General features: G+C 50.6%; 14 protein-coding genes across 14 annotated transcripts; 6 read left to right on the forward strand and 8 right to left on the reverse strand.

Annotated features, from left to right (window-relative positions):
• Nucleotides 1–48: 48 nt before the first annotated feature.
• BCR37DRAFT_376692 (uncharacterized protein) lies at nucleotides 49–1,358 on the forward strand. Its single transcript, XM_040868653.1, has one exon. It carries the CDS (start codon nucleotides 102–104, stop codon nucleotides 1,215–1,217), a length of 1,116 nt encoding a protein of 371 aa, XP_040727327.1. The 5' UTR covers nucleotides 49–101; the 3' UTR covers nucleotides 1,218–1,358.
• An 81-nt stretch (nucleotides 1,359–1,439) lies between these two features.
• BCR37DRAFT_206041 (uncharacterized protein) lies at nucleotides 1,440–2,445 on the forward strand. The gene has a single exon (XM_040866386.1). It carries the CDS (start codon nucleotides 1,719–1,721, stop codon nucleotides 2,433–2,435), a length of 717 nt encoding a protein of 238 aa, XP_040727328.1. The 5' UTR covers nucleotides 1,440–1,718; the 3' UTR covers nucleotides 2,436–2,445.
• A 10-nt stretch (nucleotides 2,446–2,455) lies between these two features.
• Nucleotides 2,456–3,547, reverse strand: BCR37DRAFT_343883 (mitochondrial carrier domain-containing protein; the record flags this gene model as incomplete). Its single annotated transcript, XM_040867532.1, has 2 exons — nucleotides 2,456–2,896; nucleotides 3,008–3,547. 2 exons carry the CDS (start codon nucleotides 3,545–3,547, stop codon nucleotides 2,456–2,458), a joined length of 981 nt encoding a protein of 326 aa, XP_040727329.1.
• Nucleotides 3,548–3,667: 120 nt separating this feature from the next.
• Nucleotides 3,668–4,811, reverse strand: BCR37DRAFT_205815 (NAD dependent epimerase/dehydratase). Its single transcript, XM_040866383.1, has one exon. It carries the CDS (start codon nucleotides 4,688–4,690, stop codon nucleotides 3,788–3,790), a length of 903 nt encoding a protein of 300 aa, XP_040727330.1. The 5' UTR covers nucleotides 4,691–4,811; the 3' UTR covers nucleotides 3,668–3,787.
• On the reverse strand, nucleotides 4,811–6,017 carry BCR37DRAFT_205840 (uncharacterized protein). The gene has a single exon (XM_040866384.1). The coding sequence runs from the start codon at nucleotides 5,958–5,960 to the stop codon at nucleotides 4,932–4,934; it is 1,029 nt and encodes a 342-aa protein (XP_040727331.1). The 5' UTR covers nucleotides 5,961–6,017; the 3' UTR covers nucleotides 4,811–4,931.
• A 650-nt stretch (nucleotides 6,018–6,667) lies between these two features.
• On the forward strand, nucleotides 6,668–7,857 carry BCR37DRAFT_376695 (uncharacterized protein). Its single transcript, XM_040868654.1, has one exon. It carries the CDS (start codon nucleotides 6,750–6,752, stop codon nucleotides 7,794–7,796), a length of 1,047 nt encoding a protein of 348 aa, XP_040727332.1. The 5' UTR covers nucleotides 6,668–6,749; the 3' UTR covers nucleotides 7,797–7,857.
• Nucleotides 7,858–8,041: 184 nt separating this feature from the next.
• On the forward strand, nucleotides 8,042–9,265 carry BCR37DRAFT_411957 (uncharacterized protein; the record flags this gene model as incomplete). The annotated part of the gene is made up of 4 exons (XM_040872210.1): nucleotides 8,042–9,110; nucleotides 9,140–9,184; nucleotides 9,206–9,229; nucleotides 9,261–9,265. The coding sequence occupies exons 1-4, from the start codon at nucleotides 8,069–8,071 to the stop codon at nucleotides 9,263–9,265; spliced, it is 1,116 nt and encodes a 371-aa protein (XP_040727333.1). The 5' UTR covers nucleotides 8,042–8,068.
• An 831-nt stretch (nucleotides 9,266–10,096) lies between these two features.
• On the reverse strand, nucleotides 10,097–11,059 carry BCR37DRAFT_390949 (uncharacterized protein; the record flags this gene model as incomplete). Its single annotated transcript, XM_040870933.1, has 1 exon — nucleotides 10,097–11,059. The coding sequence occupies one exon, from the start codon at nucleotides 11,057–11,059 to the stop codon at nucleotides 10,097–10,099; it is 963 nt and encodes a 320-aa protein (XP_040727334.1).
• Nucleotides 11,060–12,116: 1,057 nt separating this feature from the next.
• Nucleotides 12,117–13,079, reverse strand: BCR37DRAFT_385635 (uncharacterized protein; the record flags this gene model as incomplete). Its single annotated transcript, XM_040870369.1, has 3 exons — nucleotides 12,117–12,275; nucleotides 12,308–12,458; nucleotides 12,484–13,079. The coding sequence occupies 3 exons, from the start codon at nucleotides 13,077–13,079 to the stop codon at nucleotides 12,117–12,119; spliced, it is 906 nt and encodes a 301-aa protein (XP_040727335.1).
• A 968-nt stretch (nucleotides 13,080–14,047) lies between these two features.
• BCR37DRAFT_376698 (uncharacterized protein) lies at nucleotides 14,048–15,947 on the reverse strand. The gene has a single exon (XM_040868655.1). It carries the CDS (start codon nucleotides 15,504–15,506, stop codon nucleotides 14,520–14,522), a length of 987 nt encoding a protein of 328 aa, XP_040727336.1. The 5' UTR covers nucleotides 15,507–15,947; the 3' UTR covers nucleotides 14,048–14,519.
• On the forward strand, nucleotides 15,943–17,391 carry BCR37DRAFT_376699 (uncharacterized protein). Its single transcript, XM_040868656.1, has 2 exons — nucleotides 15,943–16,146; nucleotides 16,200–17,391. Exons 1-2 carry the CDS (start codon nucleotides 16,084–16,086, stop codon nucleotides 17,274–17,276), a joined length of 1,140 nt encoding a protein of 379 aa, XP_040727337.1. The 5' UTR covers nucleotides 15,943–16,083; the 3' UTR covers nucleotides 17,277–17,391.
• A 16-nt stretch (nucleotides 17,392–17,407) lies between these two features.
• On the reverse strand, nucleotides 17,408–18,867 carry BCR37DRAFT_390953 (uncharacterized protein; the record flags this gene model as incomplete). Its single annotated transcript, XM_040870934.1, has 3 exons — nucleotides 17,408–18,236; nucleotides 18,529–18,761; nucleotides 18,805–18,867. The coding sequence occupies 3 exons, from the start codon at nucleotides 18,865–18,867 to the stop codon at nucleotides 17,408–17,410; spliced, it is 1,125 nt and encodes a 374-aa protein (XP_040727338.1).
• BCR37DRAFT_206208 (Bestrophin/UPF0187) lies at nucleotides 18,594–20,394 on the forward strand. The gene is made up of 5 exons (XM_040866392.1): nucleotides 18,594–19,268; nucleotides 19,311–19,562; nucleotides 19,605–19,813; nucleotides 19,855–19,911; nucleotides 19,948–20,394. The coding sequence occupies exons 1-5, from the start codon at nucleotides 19,018–19,020 to the stop codon at nucleotides 20,196–20,198; spliced, it is 1,020 nt and encodes a 339-aa protein (XP_040727339.1). The 5' UTR covers nucleotides 18,594–19,017; the 3' UTR covers nucleotides 20,199–20,394.
• A 1,535-nt stretch (nucleotides 20,395–21,929) lies between these two features.
• Nucleotides 21,930–22,769, reverse strand: BCR37DRAFT_376706 (uncharacterized protein). The gene has a single exon (XM_040868657.1). The coding sequence runs from the start codon at nucleotides 22,733–22,735 to the stop codon at nucleotides 22,373–22,375; it is 363 nt and encodes a 120-aa protein (XP_040727340.1). The 5' UTR covers nucleotides 22,736–22,769; the 3' UTR covers nucleotides 21,930–22,372.
• Nucleotides 22,770–23,908: the final 1,139 nt, after the last annotated feature.

Raw genomic sequence — 23,908 nt, forward strand, 5'->3', positions numbered from 1 at the left:
CCCCTGGCGAGATCAAGTTTGAAATTCGCGCCAAAACCCTTCAACGGCACAGATAGAACGAACGCATAAAACTCGACGCGACTCAATCTTACACCTGCTGCATGGCCATCATCAGTACTTCTGGTCGTGTACTGGCCGGTGTTGCAGTCCTTGTATGCAGTTGCATAGCGCTCGCCAGCTTTTTCCGTCCACAAGGCGTTAGCTTGGCTCGTCGCGCCGTCGAGCAATTTGCAACGCAACCACAGATCCCCTTGGCAGTCCCAGACGCCTCCCTCGAGCGCATTGTATTGGGATCGAAGCAACGGCATAATAAAGATGCAGTCTTGTACAGTTTCCGACCGAATGACGAGGAAGATGAAATCAACCTACAATTCTTTGTGGACCATGCGTTACACGACAAGGCAGACTTTTATCTGATCATCAACGGACACAAGACGCAAGTTGATTTTCCTGATCGGCCCAACATCTATGTGACGAGACGGCAGGATGAATGCTACGATCTTGGAGCAATTGGCGCTGTTTTGCAACAGAATGAGAATGAAGTGATGGATAAGTATGATCGCTTCATCTTGACCACCTCCAAAGCGCGCGGTCCATTCTTTCCACTCTGGGCAATACACAACAATCAAGCCTGCTGGACAGATCATTTGTTTCATCCACTGAATGACCGGACAAAGCTGGTGGGTGCCACTGCCGATTGCTCCATGGTCGAACACCCCAAGTTTCTTCAATCCAGCGTACTCGCTACAGACCGCGAGGGACTTGAATTGATCATGCCATCTCTCATGTGTTACGACAATGAGGAAGATGCGATATTGCGAGGCGAGCAAGTCATGACACATCTTGTTCGTAGTGCAGGCTTTGACGCTGTACCCCTGTATGCTCGAGGCTATGATCGCTCTGGTAATGGGCCTGAGCTGAGTCCACCTCCGCCACCGTCCGACTCGGATGAGGACAAGGACAAGGAGAATGCGATTGATAAGCGATCTGACAATACTTGGCCATTTGAGTCAGACAATGACGCGTACTGGCGGCTATGCAATCACGGTGATGTCTTCCTCGCTGGAGACAAGGGCGGACTGGATGCACATCCATTCGATGCCATATTCGTTCGGCTCAACTTGACGGCTGATTTTTCACAGCGGAGTGCATCAACGATGGATTTGCTGAGTGAGTGGGCAGACAAGTCCTTCTTCTCGAGCTACGATCACTGTTGAAGCAGTTCAATGGACGCATCAGGTTCATCGATATCGTTTCTTTCATTCTGTAACAAGCGCTTTCATACTTTATAGACAGTCCACATGCTGGGCCTAGCAACAGCATGGAATTGGGATGATGTAGCAGCATCCGCCATCTGGGCAAGGAATACATCCTCCTCGCATTCGCTTCAATTGACCTTTCTATTAGCCATCTTTGTATGGAGTTCCCAAGATGACGACATACCTTGTTCATCGTCGTTTGTTGAGCTGACATCTGTCGTCATTTGGCTCATCGCAATCGCCTCGTACGGCGCAGGCTGTTGCGCAATGACCATCGGTGCTGTGGTGGAGTATGCTTCACTGTCCATGATTCTTGTTGTAGGGTCTTGCTTGCGTGGTTTGTTGGTCTCTGTCGCCTCTTTTCAAACATGACGCAGCGCCAAGGGACATCCACGATCCTGCTCCTCTATTTTGAAACTCAGCGCAACTCCTGAACACGAAAGGCTGAGCAGTCTAGTCATGTCAGAGAAGCAGGAACAGCGATGGCCACCCATTGAGAATAACCCAGAAGTCCTTACCGATCTCGCCCGCTCACTCGGTCTCACTCAAGAGTATGCCTTTTGCGATGTCTACTCCTTTGATGAGGAACTCTTGGCATTTGTACAACGGCCTGCGAAAGCGCTACTGCTTGTTGCACCGCTGACGGAAGGTCTTGTGAAGCTCAGAGAAGCGGAAGATGCAGCGCACAGCAAAGACACAGCCTTGAATCCAACAACGACCTTATGGGCCAAACAAACGATTCGCAATGCTTGTGGGACGATGGCTGTCTTGCATGCATTGCTGAATTGTCCTTCTACCGTGGACACATCGCATGCATTCACAACGTTCATGGAATCATTCAAGGACCAATCTCCTGATGCACGCATCGATGCTATTGAGACGTCCAGCTTGATTCGCGAGAGTCATGCACACGTTGCAACACAGGGCCAATCTGCAGTCATTGGCGCAGAGGAAGAAGTGACGTTACATTTCATTGCATTTGTGAAGAATGAACGGACGGGTCATCTTGTTGAGCTGGATGGATCGCGTGCGGGTCCAATTGATCATGGTGCGTTAGCGGAGGATGAGGATGTCTTGTCACCCAAAGCAGTGGAGGTGGTCAAGCAGTTCATGAAGCGTGCTGGGGAACATGGTGAAGACATCAGTTTCAGTCTATGTGCATTAACACCTGCCTAAGCCTGCATGGGATGTAATCTTCACACAGCAGAAACGGCGAGAGAAGAGAAGAAGCGCGAGAAGAAGTCATATCCACCCAGGAAGATGGCACCACCACCAGCAATCCACAATGTCCGTGGCACAACACCCCTGAACAACCCACGCGGACCTTCTTGCCGAAGGACATCCTTCAAGACGCCCATAATGGTGGCTGCTTCGCCTGCTTCAGCAAGCATGATGCGTGTCTTGACAACATCGAGTGGCGTTGTCAAGGACCCTGCTGCTGCACCTGCAACCATGCCGCAGAGTGCCGTTGCCAACATACTTATTTCATTGCTATCCCCCACAGGCGATGCCATGGCCTTCAAGAAGCTAAAGAGGGGGAATTGGATACAGCCAAAGGGAATTTCTCGAACAAGGGTGGATAGCCAACCTGTGTAGAATGCGGAAAATGAACCCAAAAAATGTGAACTTGCCTTGCCCTCAGCCTGCACCTTCTTGATGGCTTCAAGCAGGGTTGTTTGATGTTTTGCCGCTGGTGGATCCATCGTCATTTGTGGTGATTCAAGACTTTCCTCTTCTTCTTGAGAGACGGCGTGGTGTGTCGCAGTGCTGCCGTCGCCTTCGACTTGTTGTCGTGACTTGACCACATCCGCTGGCACACGAACGAGTGAACTTGCAATTTCGCCAAGGGTCGTTGCGAGTAAGTGTCCCAAGAAGCCAGCACCACCGTCACGCGTCAAGTGCGACTTACTCCACTCATAAGCAACAAAGAACAAAGCCGACGACGGTGCTGAGCCTAGCGCAATCGATCCAATTCCATGATATAAATTCGAGAGTCCACCAGCGGCAGCAAAGCCTTGAGAGGATTGAAGACGGGTTTTGATGGTGTCGAGGGGGAAGAGGGATAAATCAACGAGAAGGCCTGCAAAGGCACCTGCAATCAATGCTGCAACCAGGTTGGTCCCACCGCCGCTGTTGGTGGATTTGGAAGGATCACCTGTGCTGCCATCGAGAGGGAGTTCTGGTTCGAGGGTGATGAGGTCGCCTTCCTGTGCATGGGCATAGAGGAGGCAGGCGAGGGCGAGGAAGGTGGTGCGTGTTAGCACGCGTTGCAAGTAGCCATCTGCCATTGTGCTGGCGAGTGCTCTGATAGTGATGGTATTGCAAGGATGCAGAGGGCTTCTTTAGCAATTGAGACGCGCCAGTAGCTATACGGTCTATGGGTCTTGGGAGTCGGTGAGCAGCCTGGGGCTTGACTGTGCGCCGATTTTGTGGATTCTCGTTTAAAATTGGCGAAGTGGGACGGGGGAGGGAGCAAGGGGACAGAAGTCAGAAGGAGAGAAGCATCTACGCAGCTACAGAGGAAGAGCCTACTTGGAAATGCCCATGTTCTTCGCCATACGCTGGAACATCTGGTCGTATGCATCGTGCACCTCAGGCACCTCGTACTTCAACTCGCGCAACCTCGACACAAGCTTCGTCGTGTCAAGCTCGCAGTTGGAACGCCCAGCCTTGATCACCTTCGCTTGTTCCTCGAGGGAAAAGTTCTTCCACTCAAAGTCAGGCTTGATGTACTTCTTGTACAGGGCAAGCACCTCGTTGTGCGAAATAGCACCTGGGTTGGTGAAGTTGTAGATACCGGTTGTGTTGGAATCCATCAACAAGATGGAAGCAGGCAGCAAGTCGTGCAGGAGGGTGTTGGAGTTTGGAATATCCACAACACGCTCATACTTGGTGATCTTGGTCACAAAGTTACGCGAGTGCAAGTCATCCGAGACGGGCATACGCAGACGCAAGTTGAGGACATTGTCGTAGTTGACAATGATCTTCTCAACATAGGCTTTTGTCTTGGAGTAGAAAGACTCGTCAAAGTTGGCTTCAGACTCTTCGGTGAATCCCTTGCCGCTACGCATAGGGTGAGCATCGTCATACTTGAAGATGCAACCCGTAGCAAAGTTGGTCATGTGGACACCCTTGAGCCAACAGGCATCAGCGAGGTTGAGGGTACCAATGACATTTGAACGGATGGTACTCTCCTTGTTGTCCTCACACCAATCGACATTAGGACGACCAGTCTGACCAGCACAATTGAGGGCGTGGGTGGGCTTGTACTCGTCAAGCTCCTTGATGACATCTTCGCGGTTCTCGAGACGGCAGTTGGCGCCCTTGACTTCTTTGCCCTGAGACTTGAGCATGGCAATCATCTGTTCGCCGATCCATCCTCGGGGTCCGAAGACGAGGTATCGGTTGCTGTTGCTGCTGGTGGAAGACATGGCTAGGTGGTGTTTGGATGGGTAGGTCGATGGGAGAGGGACGCGAAGAAATAAATCTGGCGCCCTTTCCCTGCTGCTGGCTGCTGCTGCTGCTGCTGACTGATGGCAAAGACAATAATTCCGGAGCCTGCAACCTGACCTGGGAAAAACGCGAAATTTATGCGGATGGTCTGTACAGTGGCCATCTATAGGGAGTCTATCTTCATTTCATGTCTTCAATTCATCATGGCTAAGCAGGCAGCTATCCACACTGCTCGTAGCTCGAGAACTGACTCTGATCCGCCCATTCAGTCAGTCTGTCCAGTGCAGTCATGCCCAACGGTGTTAAAGGCTCCATGACCTCATTGAAATGGATGCGAGAGACTTTCGTGAACATCAAGTCAAACGGATGTGCATCCATGCCCGCATACCCAGCAGGCAGCTGTACATCCGGATGTGAGCAATTCCCCCAATACTCGCCATTCGTCCTGTCAAATTCCTTGTATTGCGAGTACAAAGGAACGGCCTCGTAGCCGGCATCCAGGATAGTCTTGGTGATGGCCAATTCACCCTTGTTGATGGCATCGTCTCGATTGCTGAAACATTGCAAAGCAGGCAAGATGGTATCGAGGCCCGTTCGATCCAGAGCAAGCGCGAACGACTGTAAATGCTTGGGACCCACAACCTGGTCGCAGGCAGGCGTCAACCCGACCAGCTTGACGCGATCACTCAGCACATTGAAGAACTTGTTGCTCCAGCAGGCGTCTTTGTTGATGCGTGCCCAATTGGGGAAGAATGGCCCCCGCACTGATGAATTGGTCAAGAGGAACCGCTTATACTTTTTGAGCACAAGTCCGTCATCAGCCTGCAAGACTACACCAAATGCTCCGAGATCGTAGCAGCTGTTCTCACGCTTGATGACAAAGATATTGTTTGCCCTTGGGATCTCCATAGTCAGGTTATACCCCTGAATGATGAAGTAAAAGTCCGCTCGGCTGTGTAACGCATGATCCACAAAGAATTGTATGTTGCGTTGGCCAATTGGATCTCCGTCGTAGTGAACGTAGAGGATGGCATCTTTATTGCCGCCAGCTTTTGAAGTGCCGAGATTGCCCGAGAAGATCTGTCCAACGTGCCAGCCTCCTTTCTGAGAGGATACTGTCGACCCTGTGCTAAAGTACTCATAGCCAGAGATACCTCCACTGCTTCGAGCGCCGAGTTGAAAGACACCTACAAGTACCAGCAGAGCCAGGAAGAGTCCGACAAATCGATTAGCGAGGATGGTCTTCATCGCCGCATGTCAGTGTTCCAAGTGAAGGTTATTATTAACATATGCGTGTGCGGTTACACAGAAATTTCAAAAGTTGCCAAGCTTTACTTCTATGGTTTCTCCAGATGGTCCGTCGCCCATCCCTTGTGCTCATTCTAGCTCATGTAGGTGGCGTGTGCATGCAGGACCGCGTTCATTTTTGAAGGACGTCGTCAGAATGTGCAATAGTATCAGTAGAGGCCGCGCAAATGGGGAATTCTCACCCATTTGAAGCAGGTTGAAGTAGTCCTCATGATGTCACGCTTTGGTGAGGCCCACCTCTTCTAATTGGGTATTCTACTTCAATCAGTGTGCATCTACCTCCAGGCTCGCTTGATCTAGGACGAAGTTATCGTCATCGTCGTCCGATTCAACATCCATAATCACAGCACTTTTGTAGAGCTTTCACTTTCTTGTTGGTCCGTTGTGGACTCTCGTCGCGGTCAGAATAGTTTTGAATTGCCTTGGACTTCGATTCCGTTGACATTCGGTCGCATTGTTCTCTCTTTTGAAAGAGGCGACTTTTGAAAGAGGCGACTGACTCATTTGCCATAGAAAGATTATTGCAGCAAGTGCAGGTCGCCATGCTCGATGGAGTACAGCGGGCGCGGCTGAGCTGGGTGGCTGCCCATCTGAAACGCTAATTCGCGTCGCGTCGCGAACGAGTGCCGAAATCCCAAAGGACAAGACAAAGGGGTCGCGTCCTCTGGTCTAGCAGTGCTCTATAGACACTGCTGCTCTCCTGCTTTTGATAGTCCTAGGGAAAACAGAATGATCGGCCTCCTCTCTATCCGCTTCATTGGCCTGTTCATTGCCCTTGCTGCACTCATTGGTGTCTTCCACCTCGGAGCGCGCAGCAATGGTGTCATCTCTGGCTATACCTACCTGAGTCCAGGCAAGGTCGATTGGCAGGCTGAGCAGGTTGCCTCTGGTGACAAGCCTCATGAGAAGCCACTGTCGGAAATTCACTTGGATCAAGTCGTCACGTCCGGTGGGAACACAGATGCCGTGCTATACGTGCATTACGATGGCGACCCAATAGGTGTTCGGAATTTGCAGTTCTTCTTGGACCATGCGTTGCACAGCAAGGCGGACTTCTACTTCATCATCAATGGGTATGAATTGACGGCGACTATTCCCGAAGCAGACAATATCTTTGTCATTAAGCGGGAAAATAGTTGCTACGACTTGGGTTCGTTTGGTGTGGTGTTACAAGCAAATGACGGCGCTCTTCTCAAAAAGTACAAGCGCTTCTTGATGACCAACTCGTCTGTACGAGGCCCTTTTTTCCCGAACTGGGCTCGCGCGAATAAGGAAGCCTGCTGGACCAACAAGTTCTTTGGTCCTCTTAGCGACCGCGTTAAGTTAGTGGGCCTCACTGCCAATTGTCAGGCAGATATTGGACCGAAACATCTGCAGTCCTTTGCCTTGGCAACAGACAGACTTGGTATGGACTTCATCCTGCCTGCTCTGCAATGCTTCAGCGACCGCAAAGATGCCATCAATAAGGGAGAGTTGGCCATCACGAGCTTGGTGAAAGATGCAGGCTACGAAGCACTGCCGCTGTACGCACGCTACCAGGAAGTCGAGAACACGAACCAAGAGTTCTGGGCGCAATGTACACATACAGATGTCCAATTGCCCGCGAACTATGCGGGTATGGACGCTCACCCATTTGACTTGATGTTTACCAAGATTTCACGGATTGTGATCGAGGGTAAGATTGACCCGTTCTCGCCACTCGGCATGGTTGCGCTGAATCGGCTGACTGAGTGGGCAGACGCGAGCAAGTTTTCGAGCTACGAGCAGTGTGGCTAGATCCAAACTGTCCTTTCTGTATCACTAGTAGTCTTTCTCCTGTATGTAGAACTTTCTCCTTCTTTTCTCTGTTGCCGGCAGTTCGCAACTTCGTGCGTGAACGCGCGTTCAAGTAGGGCGCCACGCGCGCAGTAGTTGTGACAGTTGTTTGCGCACCAAGTCTCACACTTCAGACTGTTCCAGGACCCAATGTCATTACCACAAAGGTGGTTGTGCGGTTACACAGAAATTTCAAAATTGCCAGGCTACGCGACAAGGACTGACAACGACACATGACGCTTGCATCGCGCAGGATCCTACTGGGCCTGGGGCTTCTCGCTCTGGCTGCAGTCTTCTTCGTTGGTAGAAGCAATCGTCAGTCTGTGCAAGACTACGTGACTGCAAAGCGACCTTTCCAAGGCAATAATGGACCCATCAAGCTCACTGGCGACGCGTTACTGCCGCAAAGTGCACCTGTAGACGGAGTATCCCCCTTTCCGATCATACCAGAGGTACCGAAGCCCAACAAGGACGCCGTGCTGTACTACTTTGAAAACGAAGGAGAAGATGGTCCCCTCAACCTTGCATTCTTCGTCGCGCACGCGATACATGACAAGGCTGATTTTTACTTCATCATCAATGGTTTGGATCTATCTCAAAAGATTCCCAATGCACCCAACATCCATGTCATCAAGCGTGAAACGGAATGCTTTGACCTCGGTGCGATTGGAGAGGTCCTGCAAGCAGACGATGGTGCCATCAAAAAGACGTACGAGCGATTCATCTTGACTGGTTCAAGCGTACGTGGACCTTTCTTCCCAGGATGGGCGAGACGTGAGAACAAGGCCTGCTGGACGAATGCTATATTCTCACCACTGAAGGGCAACACGAAGCTTGTTGGACTCGCAGCCAATTGTGATACAACATGGGGACCCAAACATCTACAAGCACATATGCTCGCAACGGATAGGATGGGTCTCGAAGCTATGATGCCGGCATTGGCATGTTTCAAGAACGGCGATGAAGCTTTCAAACAAGGCGAGCATGTCTTGACGCAACTTGTCCGTAATGCAGGATGGGACGCCGTGCCACTGTACAGTGAGTTCCTGTCCAACGGTCGGAAATCCAATACAGAGTTCTGGGAGGGTTGCAAGCATAGCGATGTATTCTGGCCTGGTGCGTACCACGATACGGATGTTCATCCGTTCGATACCATGTTCATCAAAGTTTGGCACGAGGATGGCTTCCTACGACGCAATGCCATGTCTGATATTGGTATGAAGCTTGTTGCAGACTTGACGCAATTGGCAGATGACAGCAAATTCACAAGTCAAGGTCAGTGCTGAGACCTGCCTTTTGACTAGCTTGCCTACACTCTCATGGTGATTCTCTTTCGCAGTGCTGGCACAGTGAGTCGCAATGACCTTCAGCATGTTTCATGGCCACCGAATACTGTACGTTGTTTGAGATACTCTCTCCTATTAGACTGAGTGTGCTCCTCTCAAGCGACAAGACATAAACGATACCATGGTTTTTAACGAATATCCTTCAGGCTATCAATGACCCGCTACCAATCTTCCTGTTGTCCCGGTGTGCCATTCTGTTGTATTTTTGTCTTACATGCGGCCATTCGGTCGACAAATTCAAGCCGCCTATGAGGCCATGACACGGAGATTGCGTGCCTGTCTAGAGCTACCCTTCCCCTGGATAAAACTCTGTCTCATTGGCTTGCAGGAAAGAGACGTTCATATACACATCCAGACCTCTTGGCAAGAATCGCGCTGCAGGTAGAACGGGCCGAAGGCTTGACCTGTGATCAGCAAGCTCTCATTGATTTTGAGATGCTGCTCAAGTCTGCCTACTTCATTGGCACGATGGCGTCGAGTTTTAGAACACAAGTTGCGGTGGCAAGGCATTTGACCATTGCGACAGAGCTTTCCCATGATCTAGAGGATCCCTTCACGCGTATCGTTCATCGTCAACGAGATGATCTATCTGCATTGGGCCAGTGGCCTACCTAAACATGCATTTGGCTGTTCGTGGCAATGTGTGTACAGTATGGACATGGAATTTCCTCTTCACATTAGGGCAAGCTGCAAATGCAAGAGGAGGAGTCCAGAGAGACAGCGGCGTCTCGTGTACGTGTGCAAGAACCAAGTCATGCGCGAGGTTGCGTCATCTGTTCTGGCAGAGCTCTTACACGTGGTAGATGGGCTCTCTAGCCAATTGTAGCGACTATAGTCTGCAAAAGAATCGTCTGAAGCATAAAGATACGGCAGTATTAGTGTGCCATTTGAAATTTGCTTCTCTAATGACAGCCCTCAGCACTGGTCATAGCTGGAAAAGCTGCTTTCATCTGCCCATTTGGTCAGTTGATCCAATGCCTTCATACCAAGAGGAGACAGTGGCGCCGTGCCCCGGTCGCCTCTCCAAACCTTGGTGAATATGGTGTCAAAAGGATGTACATCCATGCCAAAGTACTGTTCAGCGTAAAAGATGTCGTTGTGCTTACAGCTCTCCCAGAACTCAGAGTTTGATTTGCTGGAGCGACCGCCATCTGCATAGGCAGAATACAGGGGAACAGCGTCATATCCTGCATCTCGGACACTCTGTGTAAGTGCAGTCTCACCGTGCTTGATGGCGTCCACTTTGTTGGTGAAGCACTTGAGGATGGGTAACATTGCCCGCAACCCAACTTGATCTGTTGCGAGCGCAAATGACTGGAGATGTTTTGGTCCGTAATCAGGGTCGCCACAATTTGCCGTTAGCCCAACCAATTTCGTAGTATCGCTAAGGAGCCCGAGCAGCTTCTGTGTCCAGCATGCTTGCTTTGCAAGTCTTGCATAATTTGGGAAAAAGGGGCCACGTATGCTCGAATTGAGGAACATGAACCGCTTATACTTTTTCATCATGTCGCCGTCCTTTGCTTGCACAACTTCGCCAATGGTGCCAAGATCGAAGCATGTATTTTCACGCTTGACGACATGTATATTGCTGGCTTCTGGGATCGTTGCAGTCACGTTGTAGCCATTGATGATGAAGTAGAAGTCTGCATTGCTGTGTAGTGCATGGTCAATGAAGAATTGTAAATTGCGTCGTCCAGCAGCACTGCCATCATAGTGAACGTACAAGACTGCATCTGTGTTGGATACAGCAGCCTTTGGCAAAGCGGAGCTTGAGGAGTGTACATCAGATCTAAAAGAGCTCGTCAGGACGTAGAACATCAAGGAGCCGATGACCAGAACAGCGGTAGTCGACCGAGCCAATGTGCGATAAGTTGCCATCTCAACAATCGCACTACTGTTCCGTTACTTGATTATTGTCTGGTTGCGTATCTCAATCGGAAGTGTGTGTTGATACTGTACAGTGATGAGGTGTCAAGAATAAGACGACGTGTTTCATCTACCCCTACGTGTCTTCTTCATCCATATCTTTGTTTACTTGTTTCAGGAGGGGCCACTCCTGATCCACATAAGTGCTGCCAAAATCACAAACTATGGGTGCCCCTGAATTCAGACTCCTGCCAACATCAACGACACAACTTGCCAAAAGCTCGCGATCGTGTTAAATGCTCGAGCTCTTCGTATCTTGAAAGTATCATACAGTCATGCTGGGCAGTGCATAGACATCCGTCATAGCACTTCGACAAAGTGAGCCTGCAGTCTTCAGATTATAAGCTGTACGCTTACGTCATAACCATGGCAGATACTAAAAGGTGTCATCATCAGACCTGAATTGAAAGCTACATGTGGAGCTCATCAGTTAATCCGTAACTAGACCGTATATACTCTACAGGCATTGCCACGATTAGCCAGGCGAATGTTGAGACAGATTACCCGATCAACGCAAATAATTCACCCTGTCGACCGCCAACATTGCGGCTGATAGGACCTTACAAATAAGGCCCCATATGCAAGATGCTCTCTCTATATGGTCAAACACCCTGCAGTCGCAACTTGTTTATTGTATACTGAGTTGTACCAATGAAATAGTCGTCAGACTAGAGCAGGATCTCATCATCACCGAGAGCTTTGCTGATCTCAGGTCAAGCTTTCCAGCCGTGCTAGCTGCAGCGCGTTTTGTACCATCAGGTTGAGCTTGGTGTAGCAAGTGATGCCAAGAGTTGTAACTTCAACTTGGAAGTCCACGGCACATACCGTACCACCTGACACGGTGTTGATTGCCTTGTCGGTGTCAGCCCACTGACAGAGCCCTCAGAGCTATTTAGCTGGTCTTCTCGGCCACTTCTAGTGGCCGTAGTTGGATCAAAAGGCTTTCAACATCATAAATATGCGGCAATGGTGGTGTGCCATCAAAACATTGCTTTTCTGATGACAGCCCTCAGCACTGGTCATAGCTGGAGAAACTGCTTTCATCTGTCCATTTGGTCAACTGATCCAATGCCTTCATACCTAAGGGAGACAGTGGCGCCGTGCCCCGGTCGCCTCGCCAGACCTTGGTGAATATGGTGTCAAAAGGATGTACATCCATGCCAAAGTACTGTTCAGCGTAAAAAATGTCGTTGTGCTTACAGCTCTCCCAGAACTCAGAGTTTGATTTGCTGGAGCGACCGCCATCTGCATAGGCAGAATACAGGGGAACAGCGTCATATCCTGCATCTCGAACACTCTGTGTGAGCGCAGTCTCTCCGTGCTTGATGGCGTCCACTTTGTCGGTGAAGCACTTGAGAGTGGGTAACAAAGCTTACAACCCAATTTGATCTGTTGCGAGCGCAAAGGACTGAAGATGTTTTGGTCCGTAATCAGGGTCGCCACAATTCGCCGTTAGCTCAACCAATTTCGTAGTGTCGCTCAGGAGCTCGAACAGCTTCTGTGTCCAGCATGCTTGCTTTGCAAGTCTGGCGTAATTTGGGAAAAAGGGACCACGTATACTCGAGTTGAGGCAGATGAACCGCTTGTACTTTTTCATCATGTCGCCGTCATTTGCTTGAACAACTTCGCCAATGGAGCCAAGATCAAAGCATGCGTTTTCACGCTTGATGACATGAATATTGCTGGCTTCTGGGATCATTGCAGTCACGTTGTAGCCATTGATGATGAAGTAGAAGTCTGCATTGCTGTGTAATGCATGATCAATGAAGAACTGCAGGTTGCGTCGACCAGTCGCACTGCCGTCGTAATGAACGTACAAGACTGCATCTGTGTTGGGTAGAGAAGCTTTTGACAAAGCAGAGCTTTTCGAGTGTGCACCAGATCCAACCAAGCTCGTCAGGAAGTAGAACATCAAAGAGCCGAGAACCAGAGCGGCGCCGGTCGACCAAGTCGATTTGCGAGAAGGTGCCATTTCAGTAATTGCACAACTGTTCTATCGCTTGAGGGGTCGTTTGCGTTTGTCATGGTGCAGAAGCAGGCCTCAAGGTCTTATCAACGTTGACAGTCTAGGCTGTTTAGCCCTTCGGGATGCTCAAACTTGCATCCAGTACATTCGATTTCAATTTTGACATGCCAACTTTGCCAAGCCGTCACTGGCCCGTCAGGGGCGACTCGGACGAGGCAGGAATCGGGCTTCATGCAGCACCGCGGGACCAAGCTGAATCAATTGCAAAGCGCTCGGGTCAGACGCAACTTCACACAAGCGAGTCAAGCGAGCCAGAACCACTCAGCTTTGCTCATGATTCATGATTCGCTGCCATTGATGAGCCAACTAGTGGCAGCTTGCCAAAAGTGCTCATCACCCACGACCTGTCATAGCTAGTGTCCAGCATCGAGGCCTCGCTATAGTCAGCTAGCTGCCAGCCTGTCCTTCAATCAATGGAAGCTTTCTGAGGCACGCCATCGCTGGTCCGTCAGTCAAACGTCAAGTGTGCCGTCTAATCAATCCTGGACCCTGAATTGGGTTCCTGACTTTCAACCACAACCATTCGAGATGGACACGACTTGATTTTGCTGATATTCACGCTGGCCCGTGTCAGGCAGCTGCTCAAGGTTATTGGCCGATTGCGGCCTCCGTGCAGCCCGTGCGTTTGACTCGCGAATCGCGAAAACGGGACGAAAAAAGTCGTTTCCCGAAAGGGCAATGTCCGGCTACGGTGTGGGCCCGGCCCCTGGCCCGTGCTCCCGTGCGCGCGCGTGGGTCACTTCGACTCACTTGAGCAATTACAGAATTTACAGTTTGCAAGCTGTGAGCAGGCGGGAAGTTGCGGAACTCTTCAGTCAGGACTCAGGGGTGTCGGAGTCGGGGCTGACTTAATGATCAGGACTCAGACCCAGAGATCATCAGCAGGGCTCAGCATGGATTCATCAGCAGGGCTCAGCATGGATCTATTCAAAATTTCAACGGGTAGCTGAAGTGAATTCCTAAGAAACACTCAGCATGTCAATATACAAAGCACCACGGAATCGTGAGAATGCAGCTTGCTTGTCTTTTATTGTACAAGGCGAAGAGCGGAAGGAGAATATACCAGCCCGCAGCTTGAAAGCCTGACAAGATCCATCGGATAATATGGCCAGTAGTATCGAGACATCTTCAGCATTGGGCATAGATACTGGCAATCAGGGTGCCCATGCGCGTACGCGGTGTCGATGAGCCTGCCCAGCATAACACCTTTGAGTATGCAAGCAACCATTCCCATCGTCCGGTAGGCAAAGAGCTGGCGTACGTCCAGCTAAGGAAGGATACCCCTGACGGCCATCGTAATATCGTTGCAGGATCGCATCCGTGGAAGAGCCCTTGATACATTGCACAGAGACCATCTGTGGGACGACACTCAATGCCAGACTCAATCTAGCACTGGTCGTAACTAGAGAAGCTGCTCTGATCCGCCCAATCGGTCAATTGATGCAAAACCTTCATGCCCAATGGTGAAAACGGATCAGTACTCGTAAACTCATCCTGTCGATGAATTTTAGTGAAGAGGGTATCGAAGGGATGCGCATCCATTTCAAAGTAGCGCTCAGGGAAGAAGATGTCGATATGCTCACACGTCTCCCAAAAGGCAGCATTGGATTGGGTTGAGCGACCGGCATCGGCATAGGCAGAATACAAGGGAACAGCATCATAGCCTGCATCTCTGACACGCTGCGTGATGGCCATCTCACCATTAATAATAGCGTCCATACGATCTGTGAAGCATTTGAGAGCCGGTAGGAGTGCTTCCAAACCAATCGAGTCGGTGGCGAGACCAAAAGACTGGAGATGTCTCGGTCCATGGATGTGTTCGCAATTTGCTGTTAAGCCGACGAGTTTTGTGGTATCACTGAGGGGTGCAAAGAGTTTATCTGTCCAACACGCTTGTTTTGCGAGACGTGCCCAATTTGGAAAGAAAGGTCCGCGGACGGAGGAGTTGGTTAGGATGAAGCGCTTATACTTCTTCATGACTTCGCCGTCATTTGCCTGGAGCACCGTACCAAAGGATCCGAGGTCGTAGCAAGTGTTTTCGCGTTTGATGACGTGGATATTGCTGGCTTCTGGGATGTTTGCAGTTAGGTTGTAGCCGTTGATGATGAAATAAAAGTCGACTTTGCTATGAAGTGCATGGTCGATGAAGAATTGCAAGTTGCGTCGGCCAATTGGGTCGCCGTCGTAATGGACATATAAGACTGCGTCTGTATTGCTCATAGAGAGACTTGACGCAACGGAGGTCAGGCCGCCTGTGTAGTCAAATACGCCTGATGCCTTGTGCTTTGTGAGGGTGGCCCGCGTTTGGAAAAGCAGGATGAGGGCTACGAGACCAAGTCCGACGAATGCGATGAGTCTCTTGGAGGGAGCCATGCTAGCAGTAGGCAATGCAATGCAAATTGTGCAATGCAATGGAAACTGTTTAAAGATTTGTATATAAAAGTAGTCGTTGGTGTTGGTCGCGTCCTGGCTCTGAATTTCCGGATGGGCGTGGGATAGAATTTCGCGTCTTCTTCGGAGCCTCGATGGGATTCTGCAGCATTTCTGCTGCGGGCTGCGGGCTGTTCCTGGCCCGGATTGATTGATTGCTGGATGTTCCTGACGCTGATCCAGACATCTTGGCAATTGCAAGTAGTTGGTAGCAAGAGAGACATCGGGGAGCAGGAGGTGAGTCTCCTGAATGTAGGTGAAATGAAGGAGTAGGAGATCATGAGGAGCCGTTGTCTGTGATGGCCATGATCATATGCTGTCCTGGCCCGTATATATATCTGCTAGTCGCCGTGTCTGCTGTGTGCCATATCTGAAGAAAGGGGAAGGAAGAAATAAAAAGAAGCAGCAGCAGCAGCAGAGGACGCGCCTTATAATCCTCGACTGCTGCCCAACTCACAAACCACACCACAAACCAACCACTTCCTCACCTTCTTTCCCTCTCTTCTCTTCGCACTTCAGCATGTCTACCGCGCCATCCTCACAGGGCATGGGTCCAGTCTACATCGGCAGCACCAAATTCCCCGTACGTCGCGTCCAATCGAACTTTAAAGACGCGTCTTTACTAATTCCTCACAGGCTCGTTCAGACACAAAGAACATCCTCATCACGGGTGGAGCGGGCTTCATCGCCTCGTACGTCGTCAGGCATTTCGTTCACCAGTACCCAGAGTACAACATCATCTCCTACGACAAGCTCGACTACTGTGCATCGCGCAACAACACCGCTGCTCTCGACGGCAAGGACAACTTCACCTTTGAACAAGGAGACATCACCAATCCCGAGCAGACCCTTGCTGTCCTCAAGAAGCACAACGTCGATACCATCATGCACTATGCTGCTCAGTCTCACGTGGACTTGTCCTTTGGTAACTCCTACACCTTCACCAACAACAACGTCCTCGGCACACACGTCCTCCTCGAGTGTGCCCAGAATGCTGGTGTCAAGCGGTTCATCCACATCTCAACAGACGAGGTGTACGGTGAAGTTGAGGCAGATGGTGATGACTTGCTCGAGACGGCCCTCTTGGCACCCACCAACCCTTACGCTGCTTCCAAGGCCGCTGCAGAGATGATTGTCAATGCGTACTACAAGTCCTTCAAGCTCCCCATCATCATTGTGCGTTCCAACAACGTCTATGGTCCTCACCAGTACCCGGAGAAGGTCATTCCAAAGTTCTCTTGCTTGTTGAACCGTAAGCGCAAGGCCATCCTTCACGGCGATGGTTCACCTACCCGTCGTTACTTGTTTGCCGGTGATGCTGCTGATGCCTTTGACACCATCTTCCACAAGGGCAGCATTGGTCAAATCTACAACATTGGCTCACGGGATGAAATCTCCAACAAGGATCTCTGTGGTTTACTCATGGATCAATTTGGTTTGCCACGAGCAGATTGGGATAAATGGGTTGAGCACACGCACGACCGTCCCTTCAACGACATGCGTTACGCTGTTGATGCTGCCAAGATTACAGCTTTGGGATGGACGCAAAAGACTTCGTTTGCAACAGGTCTCAAGTTGACTGTGGATTGGTACAAGACTTACGGAGAGTCTTGGTGGGGTGATATCTCCCACTGCTTATCAGCATTCCCCTTGGCTGACGTGCACCATGAAGAGCCTAAGCTCGGTGCCCCTGGTGAGACGGTCCAGGTGTAATTTGGGTAATCAACATCAAGGGCAAGTCCTTTTTGCATTGGACATACGGAGTAGACCTTCATTCCTCATTATAGACATAAGTCGACGTTTGACTGTAGAAGTTCATTCGCGCAAATGCTTGTCAAGGTCATTCAATGACATGCTCCGAGATCTTGAAAAGCATGGCCTGATTGATTCACCGTCAGTAACCACCGCTCAACACGCCAATTGCTATACACACCTTGCTTCACGAGTGCCTGTGCTTGTCGATGCGCAGGCAACGTAGCAGCGCGTCGTGCATGATCCGCAGACACCCATAAACATGTCGCCAGATTCTGTCGTGACCTAGACAACGCCATCTCTGCAGGCCTCATCTCTATTGTTGTCTTGTTCAGAGAGGTGGTAGCAGCAGCGGCGGTTGTACCGAACCAGTATTTCAAGAGTCCGCCCACGTGTGAGAGTGCTTCTTGATATGCTTCCTTGTCAAGCCTATACAGGGCCGCTAATAGTGTCTCTTGCGCGTCTGCAGCTGTCGTTTGTTGGGTAGATCGACTCATAGCACCGGGTGCAAGGGTCGAGCGAAAGACGATACATGTCAATGACACGCTTTGGTGGCCATGTCGACGAAGCCAGGCAGGGAAGGTTTCTAAGAGTGCATCGAAGTTGAAGGCTTTTGGGTATGCCGTTGCAGTGACTGGGTCATTTGACCAGAATGAAGAAGCTGGACAAGCTGGTGATAGACGCTGTAGTCTCAAGGCGAGCTCTTTATGTGCTGGCTCGAGATCTTTGAGAGAGAGCAATAGATCAGGGTATGGAGAAGCGATGATGGATGAAGGTGTCAATGGATCACGCGCACTTTCACGGGCGTGTTCTGGAGAGCGAAGAGGAGCTTGCTGAGGTGTAGCGACAAGCATCAGAGCAGCAATAAGGAAAAGCCATTGTAAGAAAGTGGAAGCAGATATAGCTGGTTGTTGTCGCCATCTGTTGTTTGGATGGTTCAAGGAGCTTGGTCGATGGCATCATTTTGCCAGCCCATCTCGCGACCTCATCCCTGACAAGAGCACCCAGTATGCGACTGTATGTCTTAGTATGGTGAACTACGGGTGTCCTCGTACTTCCCCTCTAAGTACGGTCGTCCAGCTTACCTCTTGCAATGCCTCAACGACTGAGCTTATGAATTCAACAAGAAGCCGACACAGGCTCAAGAACGACCATACAGAGTAGCATGACGCCAACAGTTGCATATGTTATCATGCCAATTAAAAGGGACTACTTTCCAGCTTGAGTCTTCTTCTCTTCACCAACCTGTTCCATACCCTCACACCCAACAAGCGAACCAATTTTGCTCTCAAGGCCACCTTCGCGCGCCAAACTGCCATTAGGCTGACGAGCTGCTGGGTCGGTACTCGCATTCGATGCAGCCTTCATGTCATCGCGTGCAGCAGACTGGTCGTTCTTGCCTGACTTTTGCCAGTCTTGTGATCCTGTCACATTGCCGATTGTTTCCTGGGATATCAGCAAATGAGTTATTGAGCCGTAAATGATCTACCTCTGCGGCCCCTTTCGCATAGTTGAGGTGTGCTGCAACGAGTCCTGGCTTTTGATCAGACATAGTATGGTTGTTACTGAGTAGAGCCTGTCCTGTATCGCCTCTTATAAGACCTCGACATGTTCGTGATGTCATGCCTGTTCGTGGCATCTGAATCTGCTCCCCACTTCAACCCAACACGACGCGACAAAGCGATTGAAGCGAGCAGGCCTCATGCTGGATCATAGACATGAGCCCATCAGGAAGTATCCCTACGTATTCCGTATCTCAGGCTCTGTCCTTCCCCAAATCTGGGCACAAATTGTATCCATCGGCATCTTCGCCACTGGTGTCGTGGCAATAAGCGAGCTGACGCGGTACTCCCTTGAGATAAACCCTGTCCTCATCTCGACGCTTGGGTTCATTGTCAGTTTGTCTCTTTCATTTCGTACACAGTCAAGCTATGCGCGATGGTGGGAAGCACGGTAAGAATGCTTTCATTCAACTTGTACGCTGACATACGTTAGGATTGCCTGGGATAGGCTGACTTCGAATGCACGCAACCTCTCCCGCGTCATTTGGATCTCTGGGCCCGAAAGAACAGGGCAATACGCAGCGCGTGATATATTGCTCAAGAAGTCTGCCATCAATCTCATTGGCATCTTTGCCGTAAGTCTCAAGAACCATCTGCGTAATCAGCGTGGACATACGGCACCTGACTTGATTCATTTGATTCCACACTTGGATACATATTCCAGGCGTCCGAAGGATGGCAAAAGGTCGCATGCACAGCCTGCATATACTGATTCTTACTTGGACAGGGAGGAGGCAGAGTTGCGCTCGACCTGGTTCCTTCACAATGAAGATGAGACCCTGGGGGACGACTGGTGTCAAGCGACACTGTCTGCTGGAGTCTTGCCAACAGAGATTACTTACCATTTACAGTCTTACATGGAGTATGTCCGGTCTGCGAATCCGTCGCTGCAAAACTATTATGCACAGAATATGACGATCCTGTTGCACGAGATGAGTATGTGAAGCTCTGAATGGGGCGCCTCGCTGACAACTCAGATCAGCTTACGAGCAATTGCGAACGTATACAAAGCACAATCTTTCCCGTGGCATACAGTACGTTTTTTGTGCCAAGCAGCAGCTAAAGGACAGATATTGTCATCTCTCAGATCCTATGGATATTCGTCATTGGACTGCCATTTCAGCTATGCTCTGTCCTGTCTTGGGCAACCATTCCCCTATGCATGGTCACGAGCTCGTTTCTCTTCTCACTCTACTACATTGGCTCTGAAATTGAGGATCCTTTTGGTTTCGACTCGAATGACCTTGACGTGAGTAATCCATCGTTCGAGCCACAACTGACATCTCCAGCTGGAACGATACTGCAGGCTGATTCGCCTTGAGCTAGATGTTCTCACCTCTATCCCACCAGCAAAAGTCGATACTTGGGCCATCGACAATCGTTCCAATAAGCCACTCTTTGGGCTGAGCGATAAGTCCCTTGCTGAACTCGAGCAACTCCCAGTCAAGGAAATTCGATCCATGTTGGCCAAGAAGGTCAATCAGACTGCAGCAAGAGTCATTGAGGGTGAAGCACAGAATGAAGAGAATGTTCATGTCAATGATCATGGTCTTGTTGATGTATAATGGATGTAGATAAGTACATGAGCCATCCTGTCTCGCCATCTGGTGCCTGCTTTTGTTTTTTCCCGTCCCCTCACGCGCGGTTGCCATCCAAGTTCGACTCCTCACGGGAAATACAATAAAGGCATCAGGTAGAGTCCTCCCGGTGGCATGCCCCGTGTCGCGATTGCAAAGCGTCAGACTCCAAGAGTTGCAGCGTCGCCCGCTCATCACAATACTCAATCTTCAGCAAACTCGGCGCAAGCCTACAATCCCACCCTCTTTTCATCGAACAATACAAACATGAATCAGGGACAACCCACCATGACGGCTGAATCCTCACCAGAAGTAGATGAACAAGCGCCCATGGAGCTCGATATGGAAGCGGCGGCTCAATTGGGAGGCACCGCACAAAAGCACGTACCTCGCACAACACTCGCCTATGGCCGTTGGCAACGTGTTTGGAATGAGTTTTGTGATGCGCGATATGAAGATCCTGGCCCTCACGGTACAGCTAGGCTAGTCACACCCGATAGATGTGCAGCATTCATCGTGCAAGATTTGTGGGAGCGAAAGTGTGATATTGGGAGCTCGAGATTACCGGATGGCAGTAAGCCTGGGTTGGCAGCGACCACCATCAAGCTGGCGGTCATGGCAGTCAAGCAACTATGGACAGAGCAAACTGAGGCTGGCATCAATGATAGTCCAGACCCGTACTCGCCTCGTGTTCGCGAGCTCATCAAGTTGCGTGCGCAGGATAACCCGCAAGCTGCACGGACGCGTCGCAGAAAGACTGCGCCAGTGACTGGAGCAAGCGCGACTCAAGCTACGGGCGAGGACACTATGGAGGCTGTGTTATCGACAGAACAGCCATCAGTCATGCAGCCTCCGCAATCATTAGCGAATGATTCCCTGCGACAAGCGGGCGACCAGTCTCAATCACCACTTCTAACTAAAATCGCATCCCTCGAACAGACAATACAAAGAATGGAACATAATGCGCGCATGTCAGAGATGGCTCAACAAGAGTCCAAGAGGAGACTGGACGCAACAATTGGACTGCTCATGCATGGCTTTTCCGACATGTGCAACGCATTGCAGCAGTATTCCAACTTTACACAAAATGGCGTCTCCTTTATGCCCATGGCTCCGTCACTCGGCGCACAACAACCTGCGTTAGGACAGTTCATGCCACCTGCAGCTGTTGCACCTCATACACTGAGTGTGCAAAGCGAGCAGCCTCGCTCCATGTTCAGCACTGGAACGCCACAACCTGCTCCTACGCGAAATACTCGTATTGCGCCAGTCGGGTCCAATCCAGCGCAAGCAAGGCAATCGGCGACACCTGCGCCTATCGCGCCCAGTACGAGAATGTCACAGGGGACGCCGAATAGACAAACACCCGGTGCCACAACGTTACATCAAGCTAGCTCTATTGCCAATCCACTCGAGAAGGATCGCTATAAAGTCAAGACGGTCGCTGAAGCTTGGCGCGAATGGCATGTTGGGAATGAAGAGTACCCTAGCATTGCTTCATTGAATGACCAATACGGCCTCGAGAATTGGTGTACGAGTCCGACGGATCGCAAGTTTTATTACAAGAGAAAGGCCATTATTGATGCGATTGATGAGGTGGCTGCTTTGCCGGGCATTGCGAATGTTGAACAGGCGATTGAGGCGATGGAGCAGCTTCGTGGCGAGTTGTCCTTGAATCAGTTCAGGATCAATTATTTGACCCCTGATAAAGCCGTTGACTGGATCAACTTCAAAAGGCAGTATGGTTTCAATGGCTGAAGCAGCAATCCCATTATCAGTTTGGATAGTCCAAGGACGCATTCTTAGCTCGTCAAGGCCAATCCAAGTGTATGGTACTTGCAGGTCGGACAGTCGACAAGAAGTTCGCAAGTCAGAGAATGAGTGCTCTCTACACACGCTATGCTAATGCATGAATGGCCTATGCACTACGATCAAAGCCACGGTCGAGAGACCTCAACGCATCTCGCACAGACGTAACAGACACGCCACGTCCATCGGCCTTGTCCACACGCAACCCAGACACAAGCTGCCCGAGATCCGAGTCGTCAAAGTTGGCATGTCTCGAAAGTGTCTGATAGGCTGCTGAGCATGGAATGAATGCTTGCTGTGTTGTGGAAGGTGGCGGTGGCGTACTGTCCCTGAGTGAAGAGGTCGTGAAGGTCAATGAGTTCGCTCGTTGCAAGAGTGGTCGAGTACTACCGCTTTCCGATGGCGTGCGTGAGTGAACGGGCATGCTAGGTGGCGACTGGGATGCCAACGTGCGGCAAAATAGCGTACTCATTGGATCTTGCTGGCACTGTTTGCAGCTTCCCGGGTTACCGGTACACAAACCATTGTCTTCCTCAGCAATTGTAGCAAGCGTATCCAATGCACTAATACCATCACGACTGTTTGAGCGAGATTTGACAGCGATGAGTGACTTGGCTGCCGACTGTGCAGCCTCAGCACATAGACACGGCGTACCATCTGAGCAAAAGCCACAGCCGTCCTGTTCAGCGGGTCGTAGCTTGTATGGCAAGTTTGCAGTCGTGAAGTCTTGCTCAATGATGGCTTCTTCCGTCTTGACGCGTTTTAATTGTCCGATGTAGCCGGTGGAGAGGTCAAGGCCTGCTCCCGCGGTACGCTTCGTGCGCCTGGGCAGTGGTACAGCTTGGCCGAGGAATGCTTCGTCAATACTGGAGAAGCTGATGGAAGGCCGTCTTGGAGATGATGCTTCGATAGAAGGTGAGGGAGAGGCTACTTGCTGGCCAGGACGCATGCCATGGTGCGTTTGGAGTGTGTGTCGTAGTGGGCTTGGCTCTGTGAGGCTGTCTGCTCGAGTAAGCGAGGCAAGACGCAGCTTGGTATTCTCCCTCTGCAAACTCTCAAGCATCTCTCTCATACGAGAGACTTCCTGAAACAATGTTGTCTTTTCCAGCTCGACTGCTTCTAATTGCGCACGATGGTCTGCTTCCATGGTCCTGATTTGCTGCTCAAGCTCACCCACACGCATCGCCCGTCTCTCTCGAAATGCACGTTGAGCATCTCGATTCTGAGTCTTACGTTTCGTTTGTGGATTGCTGGTACTTGGCTTACGTCCCGGCTTTGGTCTCTCTGGTAATACCCAAGACTTGGTCGTCTGTATTGTGACATCGCCTGTTTGTGGCGAATTGGCAGCAGGTGAAGCACTGGGCTTCATGGCGAGTGTCGGTGCCTTTGGCGGCATGACCTGCTGCTCTACACTGCACTTCTATGGCGGCGACAGCTCGCTTTGTAGCGCAAGGCCCGGGGTATATAGTTGTGCTATCTCTGTCTGCGGAGATGAGATTGGCATATTTATCTGATTGCACGTGACTTTATCAGATCGAGGACTGACCCACGGCAGACCCAACTACACGCAGCGCCAGCTCCCTCCCTCGACCTGGTGAACTGTGGACAGCCGTAAGATGGACAAATCAACTAAAGCCAAATGAGA

The sequence above is a fragment of the Protomyces lactucae-debilis genome, assembly GCF_002105105.1.
Source record: "Protomyces lactucae-debilis strain 12-1054 chromosome Unknown BCR37scaffold_3, whole genome shotgun sequence".
Lineage (NCBI taxonomy): Eukaryota > Fungi > Ascomycota > Taphrinomycetes > Taphrinales > Protomycetaceae > Protomyces > Protomyces lactucae-debilis.